General features: G+C 45.5%; 1 protein-coding gene across 2 annotated transcripts; it reads right to left on the bottom strand.

The window, feature by feature from the left end:
• Nucleotides 1–311: 311 nt before the first annotated feature.
• On the bottom strand, nucleotides 312–16049 carry atp5mf (ATP synthase membrane subunit f). 2 transcript variants are annotated; one of them, XM_078239801.1, is made up of 5 exons: nucleotides 16012–16049; nucleotides 7653–7715; nucleotides 5482–5589; nucleotides 4162–4278; nucleotides 332–670 (listed from the first exon to the last, which is right to left on the bottom strand). In XM_078239801.1, exons 1-5 carry the CDS (start codon nucleotides 16025–16027, stop codon nucleotides 642–644), a joined length of 333 nt encoding a protein of 110 aa, XP_078095927.1. In that variant the 5' UTR covers nucleotides 16028–16049; the 3' UTR covers nucleotides 332–641. The 2 variants fall into 2 exon arrangements, with proteins under 2 accessions (XP_078095928.1, XP_078095927.1); XM_078239802.1 differs by lacking the exon at nucleotides 7653–7715 and having other exon boundaries at nucleotides 312–670; nucleotides 16012–16048.
• Nucleotides 16050–17182: the final 1133 nt, after the last annotated feature.

The raw sequence follows: 17182 nt of genomic DNA on the forward strand, positions 1-17182 counted from the left end.
TCTCCCCGTGTCTGCGTGCGTTTCATCCGAGTGCTCTGGTTTCCTCCCACAGTCCAAAGATGTGTGGGTTAGGTTGATTGGCCATGATGAATTGCCCCTTAGTGTCAGGGGGATTAGGAGGGTAAATATGTGGGGTCCCAGGATAGGACAGGACCTGGGTGGGATTGTTGTTGGTGCAGGCTTGATGGGCCAAATGGCCTCCTTCTGCACTGCAGATTCTATGATTCATTATTTTGAAACTCGATAGAAAGTCAGTAGGAGCAGAAAATGGAGAAAAAAATACAGAAAGAAGAAAATACAAATTAAGATTTGCATAAGAACATTGTGATTTGATTTTTATTCAAGACTGTGATGAGAATCCTCCCTAGAGTGTTTTATATTCCTTTAATAATTAAATCTCTACAGAAGCCAAATTCAGCAAAGCGTCACATTTAACTCTTAAAACAGAGAACTGGGGTGTGTCGGTTCATACTTCACTCCAGGACGAACGAAACGGTCATTAACAATGAGTTTTACTTGTCACTAACTCGTGCTTTTAAAAAACAATGTAAACATTCAATAACAATAGTTGTAATTAACTGGTCCAGGTGATTTTGTCACCATCTGCCGTTACTTTGAGCTGTGCTGTACTAGCAGACCATTTAATGGTACTTCCTCCAGCGGTCATGCTCTGCAATACAATGGAATAGAATCTACAGTTATATATCTGTCCTCAGAGTAAACTTAATCCCAACTGTGTGAACTGCATTGAAGCACCCTGAGTGCAACATGACCGATGTATATAGTTTGAAAAGAATTGTACTTTCATAAAAATCAAAGAAACTCTACAGTGCAGAAGGAGGCCATTCGGCCCATCAAGTCCAACGACAACAATCCCACCCAGGCCCTATCCCCGCAAACCCAAATATTTACCCTGCTAACCCCTCTAACCTACGCATCCCAGGACACTAAGGGGCGATTTAGCATAGCCAGTGGACCTAACCCACACATCTTTGTACTGTGGGAGGAAACCAGAGCACCCGGAGGAAACCTACACAGACACGGGAAGAACATGCAAACTCCACACAGACAGTGACCCAAGCCGGGAATTGAACCCAGGTCCCTGGTGCTGTGAGGCAGCAGTGCCAGCCACCGTGCCTCTCTGTAATGAAAATATTGAAATGTTTATAATGTTCTCATTACTGAACTGAAGCACCTCAGAGTGCATCTTAATCGCTGTACAGAATGTGAATATAATTGCACTTTACTGTTGTAACAATTTGAACTGTTTTGCGATGTGTCTTTCAGGTTTTATATGAATAAAATATATTACTGCAAAAAAAATTGTCCTCAATTTTCTATTGCAAGAATGGATTGATTTATTTTCACTGTCTCTCTGGCACACCGAAAGGTGCAAAACCATTAATGTGTTGGAGCAGTGTCGATTGTGTTTGGAATTTTCAGATGAGACTGGCCCTTCTGCTCTGCTGCACCATGGTGTGAGTATTTCAGGAGTGGTGAGGGAAGATTGCCATTTATAATCCGACCTTTGCAACAGAAATCAGTTTCAAAATGATCCACTGAGAGATCTTCGTACCAAATTGCATGTGATTCAACTAAATCAAAGATGCAATTGCAAGATTAAATCCTGCCACACCAAACGATCTCCACATTCTTTTACTCCTCTCCAATAGCAGCTGTGAATGTTCTTTTGTCTGACTAAAGTTATAAGGAGAAAAATCAATGCTCAACTGAATTAAAATTATAATTGAATTTCTTATGAAACAAAAAAAATTAGAATAAAATTTGAGATTAATAAAATGGTGCAACTGTATTACATATGAACAATGAGTCGGCTCTGCCATTTAGTAAGATCAAGATTGATCTGATGTTATCTCAAATCTCCATCCTGCCTACCCCTGATAACCTTTCACCCCCTTGTTTACCAAGAATCTATCCAGCTCTACCTTAAAAAAATTCAAAGACTTTGCTTCCACCACCTTTTCGATAAGAGAGTTCCAAAGACTCATGACCCTCTGAGGGAACACATTTTGCCCCATATCTGTTTTAAACAGGCAATACCTTATTTTTAAACAGCAACCTCTAGTTCTAGATTCTCCAAGAGGAAACATACTCTCCACATCCACAGATTATTCAAATTCCAGATTATAGATCTTCTGGCCGTTGAGATCCTCGTGGCCAAGAACCATAGAACCCCTACAGTGCAGAAAGAGGCCATTCGGCCCATCGAGTCTGCACCGACAACAATCCCACCCAGGCCCTATCCCCATATCCCTACATATTTACCTGCTAATCCCTCTAACCCCCATATTTACCCGCTAATCCCCGCATCCCGGGACACTAAGGGGCAATTTAGTTTAGCCAATCAACCTAACTCGCACATCTTTGGACTGTGGGAGGAAACCGGAGCACCCGGAGGAAACCCACGCAGACACGGGGAGAATGTGCAAACTCCGCACAGACAGTGACCCGAGCCGGGAATCGAACCCAGGTCCCTGGAGCTGTGAAGCAGCAATGCTAACCACTACGCTACCGTGCCGCCTTCTCAAGGTAAGAAGCCCAGCAGCACCTGCACCAGGACAGACCAGTGAGCCAGCTGGGGAGGTAGGCAAAATGAACGAGAAGTGGGAAGCATTTTTAACTGGGTCCCTGCATGTTCCCATTGCCAAACCCACACCACCCTGATGGCTATGAGCTGGAGAATGTTTTGCTGCACATCAGTGGTGTTATGAACTGCCAAGGCTATAGTATCATGCATCCTGTTCCAGGTGGATTGATGCGTGAGCAGGCCATTGGTGCTTGTGGTGTTGGATGCTGCATGCAGTTGGCACTCTATCCGTGAAGGAAGACATCATCACAAAGACCTGTGACATTATGCTACTTAATCCTGAGAGGGATTCGTCCAATCTCCCTGCAAGCATACATAGTGCAGCTGGAAGGCAGGGCTGTACATCGCACAATCTCTTTGTCAGATATCCTTCCCTAAAGAACATTTGTGAACCAGATGGGTTTTTCCAACAATCGATAATGGTTTCATGGTCATCAGTAGATTCTCAATTCCAGATATTTCTTATTGAATTCAAATTCCGCCATCTGCCGTGGCGGGATTCGAACCTGGGTCCCCATAACATCAGCTGAGTTTTTGGATTAATAGTCTAGTGATAATACCACTAGGCCATCGCCTAGTGAGAGTGTCGGAGTAAAAAGCACATCATGATGTAGGTGAAGGTATTACTGTACTCACCTTTCCTGCTCTGCTTAGGTCATTAAGTTGCTTTCACCACTATATTTACTAATGTGGCACCATGCTCCTGCTGCTGACCTCGTGGAAAACCTTCAGCTACTCCTTTCTTTTACTAGCATGTCTCTCATCAGCTGGGAAGAGATGCTCTCAGGGGGTCCTTGTAGCTCCCCAGCCTCACATCCAGGGACTTATCACTAAATTGAATGTGTGTACTCCAATCTACCAATTGCAAAATTGCTCAAATTGCATGTTTGGAGTGTCCTGTTAAATACTGGAGTTGAAATCAACTCATGGGTTGTCATCATGGCAGCTCACGCTAACTTGTCAGGAAATAATATGCTAATACAGTCCCTGGGTTACAAAACTACCGACAGCCGTGATGCACACACCTATGGGTTTCCCACGTGTTACTGGACCCTTCAGTTTCCAATGCATTGGCAACTTAAAATTCAGTCCTTAGTTTCCAGTTATGCCTTACTTCAGTATTTCTCAACAGGGACTTAACTCATCTTGCTTCAATTTCCAAAATTTGTTCCGAATGACTTTATGGGCGGGATTTTATGGCCTCGTTCGAGCGAAACCGGAAATTCCCACCCGAGGTCAACGGACATTTCCGTTGTCTGCCCCTCACCCGCTCCGATTCCGTGGTGGGAGCCCAGGTAGAGTTCCAGCGAATGAGTTTTGTGCAAAAAAAAGTAACACATTATTTAAAAAATCCCTAAAGTTCTGTGACTAATTTAAATTCACGACAATTGAAAATTGTCTCTGTTAACCAAAAGGCAACAAGGACTGAGGGTCACTTGATGAATGTGCATGTCCCTTATTTTATAGTATTGTGAATTATAACACAAATTTAGTGAAATATAAGTAAATTAAATACAATTCAAGCCTGGGGCAGTCTGTTCAGGTTTACTTACTAATGTGGCTGAAATCCCAAATGTAGCTGAGGATGACATAGCCCATCAGGAACATTGAAATGCCACCAATGCCGCCCTTCTTCACATCGATATACTTCTTGTAGTATGCATCATGGCCTGCATGACAGAATACAGAGAATCGGGTGGAACACCGGCTACACTGTAGGGAAACTTTACTCAAGTACTAATCCATCTAATCCATGCTATACCTCTAATAAATGTTCACAGTGACACAGGGTGGAATTTTCTCAGAACAACCGAAGTGTCATAACTGCGGGAATACTGGAGCGATCTGGACCACAATCGTCCCACACTTTCTGGGAGAGGGGGGAGTTGCACACCGGTTCTGGGAGGGATGGGGGCCAAACTCGCCGATGAGCCCAGCTGCAAAGTGCTTGGGTACTATTTTAACAGGGTGGCCCGATCTTGCAATGCACTTTGAGGCCTCCTCCCATCCCCCATGGACATTGGGACCCCCCCCCTCATTGGCGGCATATTTCCCCACCCCCTCTCTGACATGGATTGCTGGCATCGAGCATTGGGGCCCTCCCAATGGGTCCCCCTTCATAACCCCTGACATGCCCCGCCCCTGCATGACCCCCCCCATTGTTTCCCCCACCCCTTTGACACTGCCCTTAGAACAGTGGCAGTGCCCAACTGGCACTGCCAGGATACCAAGTGGGCACACGCAGATGGGCATGGCCATATGGCACTGCCCAGCCATTTCCCTGACCATCCAGGGGCTTCAATGGCCTCCGAGCCCGCTGGTGTGGCCATTGCTCCCGGTCTCCGTTAGTGGAGACCAGTAGTGATTCCCACTGCTCTCACACCTCGCCCGATGGTCGTAACGTCCCGGGAGCTGGGAGAATCCAGTGTCGAACAGGCTAAGCATATTTAATTGCTTTTTCTTGTAGGATGCATCATGGCCTGCGGAATGCAGCAGAATCGGGTGGAACACTGCTACACTGAAGAGAAGCTTTACTCAAGTACTAATCCATCCAATCCATGCTATACCTGACTAGTAAGTGTTCACAGTGATACAGGGTGGAATTTTCTCAAAACAACCTAAGTGTCATAAAGGCGAGAATGCTGGAGCGATCCGGACCACAATCGTCCCACACTTTCTGGGCGCAGTCCGGTTTGTGCCATTGGAAAGGGACCAGGACTACTGCAAACCATTTGGTGTTAGGTGCGGAACCGATTTTTAGGCCACACGCTATTTTATGGGATCAGCGTGATCTGCGCCAGGCATGGTAAGGTTGGAAAATCTCCCCCGCTGAGCACTAATGTGTAGAATTACATTACCTCGATCACACTTACTTCTGCATATAGCACGAATGATCGAAGTTGGAGATAGGAGTCGTCGTACAGTCCAGCTAGAAACCTCTGTTAACTTCAAATCCAGCAGGTTCCTATCGACAAATGGCACTACAAAACAATCACAAGTTGCTCAATAGGTATGCATGTCGCCAAACTACAAGATGGAAAAGGAAGATGGGTATACTAAAATACTTCACCTCTGATCCAACAAAGGATCATCTCTGAATACTAATCGTTCTTCACTGATCTCAAGTTTAATTCTGTCTGAAAGCTAAGAAAGATCTGCGCTGACAGGCTGGTGAGAAGAATGCTATCTGGTACAGGTACTGGGACTTACAAACCAGAGAGTTTACAGGTTTGATTCCTTGGTCCCTCTTACTCTCCTGTATTAGCCAAACTTTGGCTAAATATCCAGTGGTAACTGATGGAGAATGTATGCATAGTGGTTGAGATTAGGAGTAAGATTGGTTAATTAACCTCTGTTGATGACACCTCACTGTTAGGTTCACATAGGGAAAAATGCCATGTTATATTGGCAATGCCAGAATGTGAGGTTTGCCTATGGGACTACTCCAATTCCAATTCTCTTTCTGAACCTATGGGACTATACCCAACATGAATTAGTATCTGCAGGGGAGTGCTGAAACAGAAAGAAAAGCTTTAATTTCTCTCAGTGTATTACCACATCAAAAGAATTGAGTCAATAGTGTCTAAAGTCTAAGTTTGTACAAACTGAATACTGATTCACTGGTGAAATAGTACTAGGTTGTTCATGTTTATTACAAATAAATAAAGTTTACCCATGAAAGTGAAGGATGTCAATGCTGGGAGAGGAATAATGATCATTTTTTAAACTAAAATGTAAGAATTCCTGAGTCAGCCATAGCACGGAATGCAAAGGAGGAATGGCTACTGTATTGTGTGCTTGTCCCTGACCATAACACCACTACCACTTATTGGGTTATTGTGTAATCTAATGGCGTTGGATGAATAATGTGTCTGTCACGGTGGAGCAGTGTACAACAAAATGTCTGTCATGGGTCTATACCATCTTTCAGATGGGATGTTAAACTGAGGGCCTTCTCTGCCCTTCTCAGTCATAAAAGATCCCACGGCACTATTTCATAGAAGCGCAGGAGAGTTATTCCTGGTGTCACGGCTGGTTTTTATACCTCAATCAGCATCACTAATAAGTTGATTTCGCTGACACTCAGCTGGGAAAGGTTTAGGATGATCCAGGTCTCAGAATAAAACAAGCCAATTAGAAGTTATCTCTGGGTCAATGGAAGAGGCAGCAAGATGGAGTAGGGTTAAATCAGCACACAGATGAAAGCTGATTCAGCTGTTTGGAATCATGGGGAGTAGGATTTGGCCAAGCAAGAGCAGAGGGACAAAGATGGACCAGTGGACGATAACAGAGAGAGCCGCTTGGGCAGAGGGAAAGCTAGTCCTCAAGGAGAAATGATCCCATCATTCTAGATTACAAATGAGCGAATTACCATCATGCTACTATAAATAGAAATTAAAGGTATATCTAGATCAAAAACAGTTTTATCCTTCATAATTCAATGTTATAAATTAATACAATGTGTATATGTCAAGTATTAATATATTCATGGAACCAACTGCTCTTTAATCATTTCACCTTTTTTTAATGATAATGGAAATGGAGTGTAAGCAATGAGATTTCAAACAGATACAATGCAATGGATATCCTTTTGCAGCAACCAAACTGACTGAATTTCAAGTGGTTTGTAATCGTTGTGTTAACAATTAGGGAGAATGCAATTCTTCCGAAATCTTTCTAAGTGTTGTCTCCGGTGGGAAACACGGTGAAATTCCAGGTGGGTCGGTCAGTGCCATCCAGATCGCAATCCACCCATACTTAGTGTAATAAATGATCCTCCACTGAATCACGCTGAGCCAGAGCCCTCAGGCATCTGATTCGCCCAACTCAGGGCTCAGCTGTTCATTGCTAACAAGTGGGAGCTGTATTTAAATGGTCCCTCAGCACTCGCTCCCAGTCAAGACAGGAGGATGGCTGCCAGGGGACCTGCTCCATGATTCTCTGAGTGGGACCTTACCACACTTCTGGACGCAGCAGAGGAGAGGTGAGTCACACTTTACCCCCGAGTTGGCAGGAGACCACAGAGTAAAGTGGCCAATCCTACCTGGAGAGCGGTGGCAAATGCCACCAGTGCCAGAGGCAAGACCAGGAGGCCTGGCATCCAAAGCTGAAAGAAATGGAATGCCGTCATATGAGTTTCAAGGGTGAGTACCCACCTGTCTGCTCCTGGCATCAGCCCTGCTTGTCACCCCTGGCAAGTCATCCTTAATCCCTCACTGCCATCTCTCACCCTCCCGATATCCGACTTCCCAACATCTTCTTCAGAGCCCCTGGCACACCCCATCACGACCCCACTCTGCCTAGGCATGCTGCCCGCTCATGCCACCTGCTTTAAACCCCCTGACCTGCCAGGCGTCTGATTCACAATGTCCTCTGTGTCCCCGCAGGAAACGTAGTCCATAATAAAGCAGAGAGGGAGAAGATGGGTGGGGGATGCCCAAGTTGCGAGTCCTCATCCCTATGAGGAAAGGGTGTTGGAGATTGCGGGGGAAGGCCAGGAGCGAGCAGCGGCTGATAACGAGGTTGGTCTGCGCCAGAGAAGTGAGGATCCACTGCAACTTACCCCAGATGACCCGTCTCAGACCCTTGTCCTTCGCATTCACTCAACCCATGCCCCTTGACGTGCAGAATCTCCATCAGATTGGTTAGCACTGCTGCCTCACAGACCAGGGAGCCTGGACCGATTCCTGGCTTGGGTCACTGTCTGTGCGGAGTGTCCACATTCTCCCTACGTCTGCATGGGTTTCCTCCGGGTGTTCCAGTTTCCACCCAGTTTGAAAGACGTGCTGATTAGGTACATTGGCCATGCTAAATTCTCCCTCAGTGTACCCGAACAGGCGCCAGAGTGTGGAGACTAGGGGATTTTCACAGTAACTACATTGTAAGCCTACCTGTGACACTCATAAATAAACTTTAACTTTAGATGAGGCTGGGCCATCCAGAGTCGCTGGCCCCTGCAACCCAAGAGAACACCTTGGAGGAGAGCTCTGAGGAGGACGCTGAAGAGTATCACAGCTTTTACCTTTTTTTATCCATTTGTGGGACATGGGCATCGCTGGCTGGCCAGCATTGATTGTCCAGCCCTAGTTGCCCTTGAGAAGGTGGTGGTGAGCTGCCTTCTTGAATCGCTGCAGTCCACATTCTGTGGATTGACCCTCAATGCCGTTAGGGAGGGAAATCCAGGATTTTGACTCAGTGACTGTGAAGGAACGGCGATATATTTCCAAGTCAGGATGGTGAGTGGCTTGGAGGGGAACTTGCAGGTGGTGGTGTTCCCATATATCTGCTGCCCTTGTCCTACTAGATGGAAGTGGTCGTGGGTTTTGGAAGGTGCTGTCTAAGGATCTTTGGTGAATTGCTGCAGTGCATCTTGTAGATAGTACACACTGCTGCTACTGAACGTCAATGGTGGAGGGATTGAATGTTTGTAGAGGTGGTGCCAATCAAGCAGGCTGCTTTGTCCTGGATGGTGTTGAGCTTCTTAAGTGTTGTTGGAGCTGCACCCATTCAGGCAAGTGGGGAGTATTCCATCACACTCCTGACTTGTGCCTTGTAGGTGGTGGATAGGCTTTGGGGAGTCAAGAGGTGAGTTATTCGCTGCAGTATTCCTTGCCTCTGACCTGCTCTTGTAGCCACTGTGTTTATGTGGTGAGTCCAGTTGAGTTTCGGTTCAATGGTAACCCTAAGGATGCTGACAGTGGGGGATTCAGTGATGGTAACACCAGTGAATGTCAAGGGGCGGTGGTTAGAGTGTCTCTTGTTGGCAATGGTCATTGCCTGGCATTTGTGTGGCACGAATGTTACTTGCCACTTGTCAGCCCAAGCCTGGATATTGTCCGGATCTTGTTGCATTTGAACATGGACTGCTTCAGTATCTGAGGAGTTGCGAATGGTGCTGAACATTGTGCAATCATTGGCGAACATCCCCACTTCTGACCTTATGACAGAGAGAAGGTCATTAATGAAGCAGGTAAAGATTGTTGGGCCTAGGACACTACCCTGAGGGACTCCTGCAGAGATGTTCTGGAGCTGAGATGACCGACCCTCCACACCACAACCATCTTCCTAAGTGCCAGGTATGACTCCAACCAGCGGAGAGTTTGCCCCCTGATAACCATTGATTCCAGCTAGGGCTCCTTGATGCCATACCATTACCTCAGTGCACCATCCACTCAGCGTAGAGACACACACCTCGGCGGGAGATATTAGCAGACAGGCTTCTGGGTCACTATCTGGTGAGCACTCCGCAGCTGTTGATGCACATCAGGCAGAGGAAGGGAGGTTTGTTTTGGAGGGCTTTCAAAAATTCAAAAAATTTCAGGTTCTTCAAAGAAAATGAATTCCTACGGGTGAATTTTCCTAAAGAACTTTGGAAATCTTTTTTAAGCTACTGTGTGCCATTCAGATCCAGCGGAGACACAAAAGTGGCAGCTAATACCAAGACAAAGAAAGCTTCATAGGATAGGATTGACGTAGAAGAATGGAAATAAAAGCAAGTGGACTGGGAGCCTACATGCCGTGTACAATCATTGCACCGTGTTGCTGAAAGTTATAAACTATTTGTGCGGCGATAAACAATGTTACATAGTTATTGGATTTTTCCTTTGTGAATTGACAGCAACACTGCTAACATAAAATATGAGACATTGAAATAAAGCAGAGAGAGTAGGTTTGCCTCCCGTCTGTGGTAGAATATAACATCACATATAGTTCACACTTTCTTTAGTGTCCTTTGCCTTTTGTACATACACACGGAAAGTGATTAACTCATGTCATTAGACTAATCAATAATTGAGGATAAAAACACTAGGATGTGGGATTGTGAATTTATTACAACCTCGACACTAGCCTTTGTCTCGTTGTTAAAATGGAAGACTTACATTTACTAAGTGTTTCTCAGAAATGTTTCACACACAATTGAAGGCAATCATTCTTGTTACGTAGGGAAATATAGCTTTCATTTTGTGTGCAGCACGATCCCACAATAGCAGTGAGATGAATGACCAAGTCATCTGTTTTTGGCGCTGCTCCACTCAGCACTGCACTGGCTGTCAAACCCATTTATCATATGCTTGGCTATTCCGCTCCCATTGTATTGAAGAGTTTCATTCTATTTTTTCACTTGCTTGTCTACGAGTTGCTGATGATGTGCCGCTGATGATGTTACCGAGAGAGATAAACAACGAACAGCGTTTGAACGGGATGATCAAGGAAATCAAATGTCAGTGATTAATATCCTGCCTGTTGTAAACTCCAGAAAATGAGGAAATGTTTCAGTTAAGGTCTGCAATGTGATCAAGTATTTGTTTTAAGCCAGATTGGACAGCATCCACAATAAACTGGCAGATTTACGTCGTTTAGGCAAGATTTTAACACACAGAAATTGTTGGGAGTGTTTGTCAGGGTGATTTTCAAGTTCATTTACAGGGAGCGGCAGGAAGGCTGCACCTGGGGGATGCTCCATTCACTTTGAGAGCAGCTTGGGAGGCAATGGAGGGCACTCGACCTTGACAACCACATGACTGGTAGAGTCAATTGCTGCAGATATTGTCATGATTGGCTGCTTCCTGGCGCAAAGGGAACTTACGAGGCATCAAATTCACAGATACTTTATGACATAAATAACTTGCATTTTATCATCATCCATTGTGGCAATATGTTGAATAAGTTCCGTCTGTACATTACGTCCTCTTAAAGTTAAAATTTATTTATTGGTCATAAGTAAGGCTTCCATTAACACTGCAATGAAGTTACTGTGAAATTCCCCTAATCACCACACTTCAGCGCCTGTTCGGGTCAATGCACCTAACCAGCACATCTTTCAGACTGTGGGAGAAAACCGGAGCACCTGGAGGAAACCCACGCAGACACGAGGAGAACATGCAGACTCCACACAGACAGTGACCCAAGCTGGGAACTGAACCCGGGTCCCTGGCGCTGTGAGGCAGCAGTGCTGACCACTGTGCCACCATCCTCTTTGACAGCATGATTAGCCACCTACAAGAGTCATCGAAGATGAATCGATGGTCCAGCACATTTAAGCTGTGCTGAGTTCCTGATTGCAGCTGTACAGTCACAGAGCTTAGGAAGCTCCTGGGTATTTCCCCCTCAGGGGATTGCTTCTTGGCTTTTTGCCTAAGATCCAGCGTTGTTATATTTAGAGTGGGGAGGCTTGGTTTTCCTCATTAGTTAGGTGGCTTTGGTCTAACACAAATCACAGCAGAAGAGTCAAACATGTAAACACAGTGAGTACTGAGTCAGAGTGACACTGTCAAACTGAATGGTCACCTTGTGTTTGTGAACCATTCTGTGATTGTCAGAATTTCTGGAACACCAGGAACAGCGATATTCCAACATACATCTGCTGTGGGAAGCCAGGAGCGGGAAAATCACATTAGATTGGAGAAACTGTGATTGTTACCCTTGGAGCAAAGGAGATTGAGGGGAGGTTTGATAGAGGTGTGCAAAATTCTTGGTATGGATCATTACGCTGAATGAGTCCGAGAGCTGGACCCTCAATAAAACTGACGAGAAGAGGCTTACAGCTTTTAAAAAGTGGATCCAGCAAAAGGTCCTTCGAATCAGTTGGACAGAGCGAAGACCTCAATGGATTTATCCATTGGAACATTGAGAGTGGGGCGGCACGGTGGCACAGGGAGGCATGGTGGCACAGTGGTTAGCACTGCTGCCTCACAGTACCAGGGACCTGTGTTTACTTCTAGCCTCAGGTGACTGTTTGTGTGGAGTTTGCACATTCTCCCCGTGTCTGTGTGGGTTTCCTCCGGGTGCTCCGGTTTCCTCCCACAGTCCAGGTTAGGTTGATTGGTCATGCTAAATTGACCCTTAGTGTCAGGGGGATTAGCAGGTAAATGCGTGGGGTTACGGGGATAGGGCCTGGGTGGGATTGTTATTAGTGCAGACTTGATGGGTCGAATGGCCTCCTTCTGCATTGCAGGGATTCTATGACAGTCTGAGCATCTCAGGAGCTTTGGGCTGAAGTGAAGAAGTGGAAATGGAGAAAGTCCAACCACTGGAAAAGGTGGGATGAGTGTGCTGTTTGCAACAATAGAAGGTGAAACATCAGGAAAGAACAGGCCAGGTTGGAGAAGGACTGGGTGGGTGAACAACATCAGAAACCAGATGAATGGAGGAATGACAATGATGCACAGAATTGCACTGAACAGGGATGTCTATCATTCCACGTGAACTATGGCTAATTATGGCTGGTACAAGATTATGATAGGTTTAGATGGGGCAGACAAAGTTGTTCCCATTAGCTGATGGTACAAGGACTGTGGCACATAGATTTGGGGCAAGAGATCCAGGAAAGATGTGAGGGAGAACTCTTTTAGGTATTGAATGGTAATGGCCTGGAACTTGCCACCAATGAAGGAAGCAGAGACAATCAATGATTTCTAAAGGAAATTGGATGGACACTTGATGGAATTAACCTTGCAGGGTTACAGGAGAAACTGGGGGAGAGACACTGACTAGATTTCTGTACAGAGAGCTAGTAGGGACTTGCTGGGAAGAATGGCCTTCTCGTGCACTGTAATGACTAACACTCTTATGGAGGACAGAGGGAAAAGACAGCACTGATGGTGGACACTCAAGCTTTTCCCCTTACACAACACTGCTGCTGAGACCCTGGTGGAAGTACACCACTGTGTAAAAGCTGGAGTGGTCCTTCACCCTATTGTTAGTCTGGAGTTCACACAGTGAGATTTAGCAAGGCCAGTGAAAAGATAGCGGTGAGCCCCCTTCTGAAACAATTGCAGTCCAACTGGTTTAGGTAAACCCACAAGTCAAGATGGTGTGCAGCTCAGAGGAGAATTTGCAGGTGCGATATGCAAGAACAGAACAAAGGGCTGGGACCAGAATAAATGACCATTTTGACGGGACTTTGAACCATATATATGTGTATTTTAAAGGTGCTTTCTGCAAAAACCACTACATGATGTGCTTTGTCCTCAGGGCAATTTGCCAAGGTCAAGACCAAACAACTGCTCTTTTAGGTGGTCATGAGTGAATCCACAGGCCGCTGGTCTGGCTAAGGGACAATGGTTGCTGTTCGTTAGGCCTGGGTATTCTGCTGATGGAGGTGCTTTACCATCACTGAACTAAAGGAGGCAATGGGTGGTGGTCTCATTGCAGTGGTTCAACCGCATCATCAGTGAGGCTAGATGAGCCAGCAGATATGCCAACAAAATGGATGCCACTTCCAGTCTCCTAACGGAAACAGCAGAAGGTGCCAAGCTGTGCGAGGTCTTCGACAATCTGCAGATCTAGTGTTACCTGCTTGAGACCCAAAAAAAATCAGTAAACATCTGAGGAAGTCAAAAAGGGATTACAAAGGTTGGAGAATCCTGAAACTCCTCTTTGAGCAATGCTCCCTCTCAACTGTTTGTGAGAACCTGGTCATCAGGTGCAAAGTGTTTTCAGTGTCGTTGTACATGATGCAGGTCTGGCCCATACCCCAATCCAGCACGTGACAATCAAATACACCATCCTCCATTTTATCTGGAGATTGAAAATGGACTATATCTGCACAAATATTTAAACCTTCAGATAAAAGGGGGAAAACACCCTCACAATGGCTTCATCCTCATTGGCACATTGTGTGTGGCTGCATCAAGCTCTGCAGAGATGCTCAGTTAACCAACACGAGTGTCACTACATGCTGGGTTCTATCTGCCCCCGGTGTTCTGAAAGATGGATCTGGCCAGTTCCCCACAAAACTCTCCATTCAGTTGGACTGCACCATACCACCTGTCATTGGTAGAAATGTTTGTGCATAAAAACACCTCATTTCAATGAGGCAGTGGTCTCTATATTCGACATCTTGAAAACCCTAAGGAGAAAGGAGATGCTGGATCCTATCAGATGGTTTACTGAGCAGACTGTTAGAGTCATTTGGTAGAACGCTTCATCATGAGAACTTTCAACCAAGCACTTGAATGAGGACACTCCGCATCAGATCCTTCACGCACACCCAGAGTCTCAGCGCCATCACACCGTGTCCTTTAGATGGCTGAAATAGGGTAGAGTTCATTTGCAAAGGATGCTTGGAAAGTAGTTTTTTGTCACGATTCATCCTTAGCAGGATTCTGTCCTCGGTGTCATGTTCTCAAGGGTGTACACTGAGATAAACATCAACTGATGCTAAAACACCATCAACTTGGTGAACAATACTTTTTGGAATACTCAAAACCTCTTGGTCTTCGAATGCAAGGAGCTAACCACAACTGAGTCTTGCAGACCTACATATTCTAAGGTCCAGGACTATGTGCTGAGGGATGTATTGAAGCTTGTGGCAGCCGCCACAAAGGCTCCATGGAGATTGGCCATATTTTAAGGCCCTCTCAGTATAGTACACTGAAAGTCTGGAACTAGTGTAAAACCTGTATATATCAGGAGATGTTCAATGTAAGAGTTAGCAATTAGGGTGGCAGATGGCATGTTTGGCTTAATCGCAAGTGGGTTGGAGGTCTTGTTGAAACCACACCTGAAGTATCTGAACAATAGTGGTCTCCATACTTAAGGAAGGGTACACTTACTTTTGAGGCAGTGGAATGAAAGCTCAGTAGATCCATTTTTGACTTGAGAGGATTCTCCGATGAGCACAGATTGAGTAGAATGTGCTTATTTTTTCTGGTGTTTGGAAAAATGTTGAGAGATTGTTTCTCCTGGCTGGAGAGTTGAGAAGTAACAGACATAGTCCAGGGTAAGGCAATAGCCATTTCAGAGTGAGATGAGGAGAAATTTCTTCACTCGTGAGAGTCGAGAATCTTTTCAATTCTCCCCCAAACGGGTTCTGGATGCTCAGTTGTTGAATGCATTCACAGCTGAAATGGTTCAATTTTTGGGCTTTAAGGGGATCAGGGAGATGGATGGAGATTGGGTAGGAAAGTGGAAGTTGAGGTGGAGGATCAGCCATGATCTTATTTAAATGGTGGATCAGGCTTCAAGGGGGCAATTTCTTATCTTGTGGAATGTAAATGTGATCTGCAATGCGAGTGGCATGGGGCACTCCAAGGTGTCATTTACTGCAGTGAGGCAAATAGTGAACAGCCACATCTGAATTGCATTGTGCTTTGATATATTTATATATATTGTTGGGAAAAAGATCCATTCCTCTCAAATGGAAGGAAACATTTTCAAAGACGCCCCAGAGTGAGGAGTTGTGAGTAAGAGCACTGAGAATTGCTGCTGTTTCTGCTCTGGGTAAATGCATGGACAAGGCTGGTTACCATGGCGACCAACGGCTGGGCCCAAAGCACCGCCTCATTGACACGGACTATGATGATTTCCCCGCCCCATTTACCGCTTCCACAAACTCACTGCTGTCACTGATCCACAAACTAACCAGCAGTTCATCAATTCCCTTCATGATATACTCTCACCTTTCCCTTTAGCCATGGTGGTCCCGCAAGCCCGCGAAGCAGCATGGGACTGAGGTCATGAACTACAGGCAGCATGGGATTGAGGTCAACTGGCCACGGGGGAACAGAGCCTCATGGGATTGAGGTCAACTGGCCACGGGGGAGCCAAGCCTCATGGGATTGAGGTCAACTGGCCACGGGGGAGCCAAGCCTCATGGAATTGAGGTCAACTGGCCATCGGCGAGCAGTGCCTCATGAGGTTGAAGTCAATTGGCTGAAATAAAACTCAAGCAAATACTTAGAAAGTAGGATTTTTTAAAAATGAAGCAAGTTTAACGCTGCAATTCTTTTAAAATGTTCATCATCAGCCTATGACTTCCATTTTCAGCAACTATTCAGAAAGGTTGACAATTTAGGCCACTTGTGTGTTGTGGCCTCCACACACACACACACACACATGCAGGTGGTTTGAACCGACACAAACTCACCACTTACACCCTGCAGAATTCTCAGCCTTTTGGCTAAGATCAAGTGTAGTATGGATAGGCTGCACTTGGTTGAGGTCATTAGGTTACATTTAAGCTTCATTTGAAGCAATTTTTAAAAGCGGCATCTCGGCCTTTTGGCTAAGATGCAAATGAGATCAAGCCTTGGAGGAGGTGAGTCTGCACCTACTCCAATCAGCTTGGCTCATGTAGATCAGGCCCAAGACAGGAGTGGAGGCCCTGTCTTGTCAGCTTGGATCGGAAATGTCTCAACTTGTTGAGACTCTGAATTGGACTTGATTTGATTGAATTGGAAAAGTATTTTAAAAAGTCACACTCGGGATCGCAACTCTTCAGGACTGTCCAGGACTCTGCATAGGAATTAAAGACAGTAAGGGGTCTAACAACACCAGGTTTAAGTCCAACAGGTTTATTTGGTAGCAAACGCCACTAGCTTTCGGTCTGGTTGAAGTGTGTTGTCTGACAAGTTGACAATGGACTTCCCTGTAGTGGATGCCACGCTACCAAATAAACCTGTTGGACTTTAACCTGGTGTTGTTAGACTCCTTACTGTGTTTACCCCAGTCCAACGCCGGCATCTCCACATTGGGAATTAAAGATCAGTCTCCTCCTGTATACCCTTGTCAACAACCCATGATAAATCACAGGGCCAGTTAAAAAAAAAGTGTATTTTTGCATTTTCTTTG

Source organism: Mustelus asterias, chromosome 23, assembly GCF_964213995.1.
Source record: "Mustelus asterias chromosome 23, sMusAst1.hap1.1, whole genome shotgun sequence".
Classification (NCBI taxonomy): domain Eukaryota; kingdom Metazoa; phylum Chordata; class Chondrichthyes; order Carcharhiniformes; family Triakidae; genus Mustelus; species Mustelus asterias.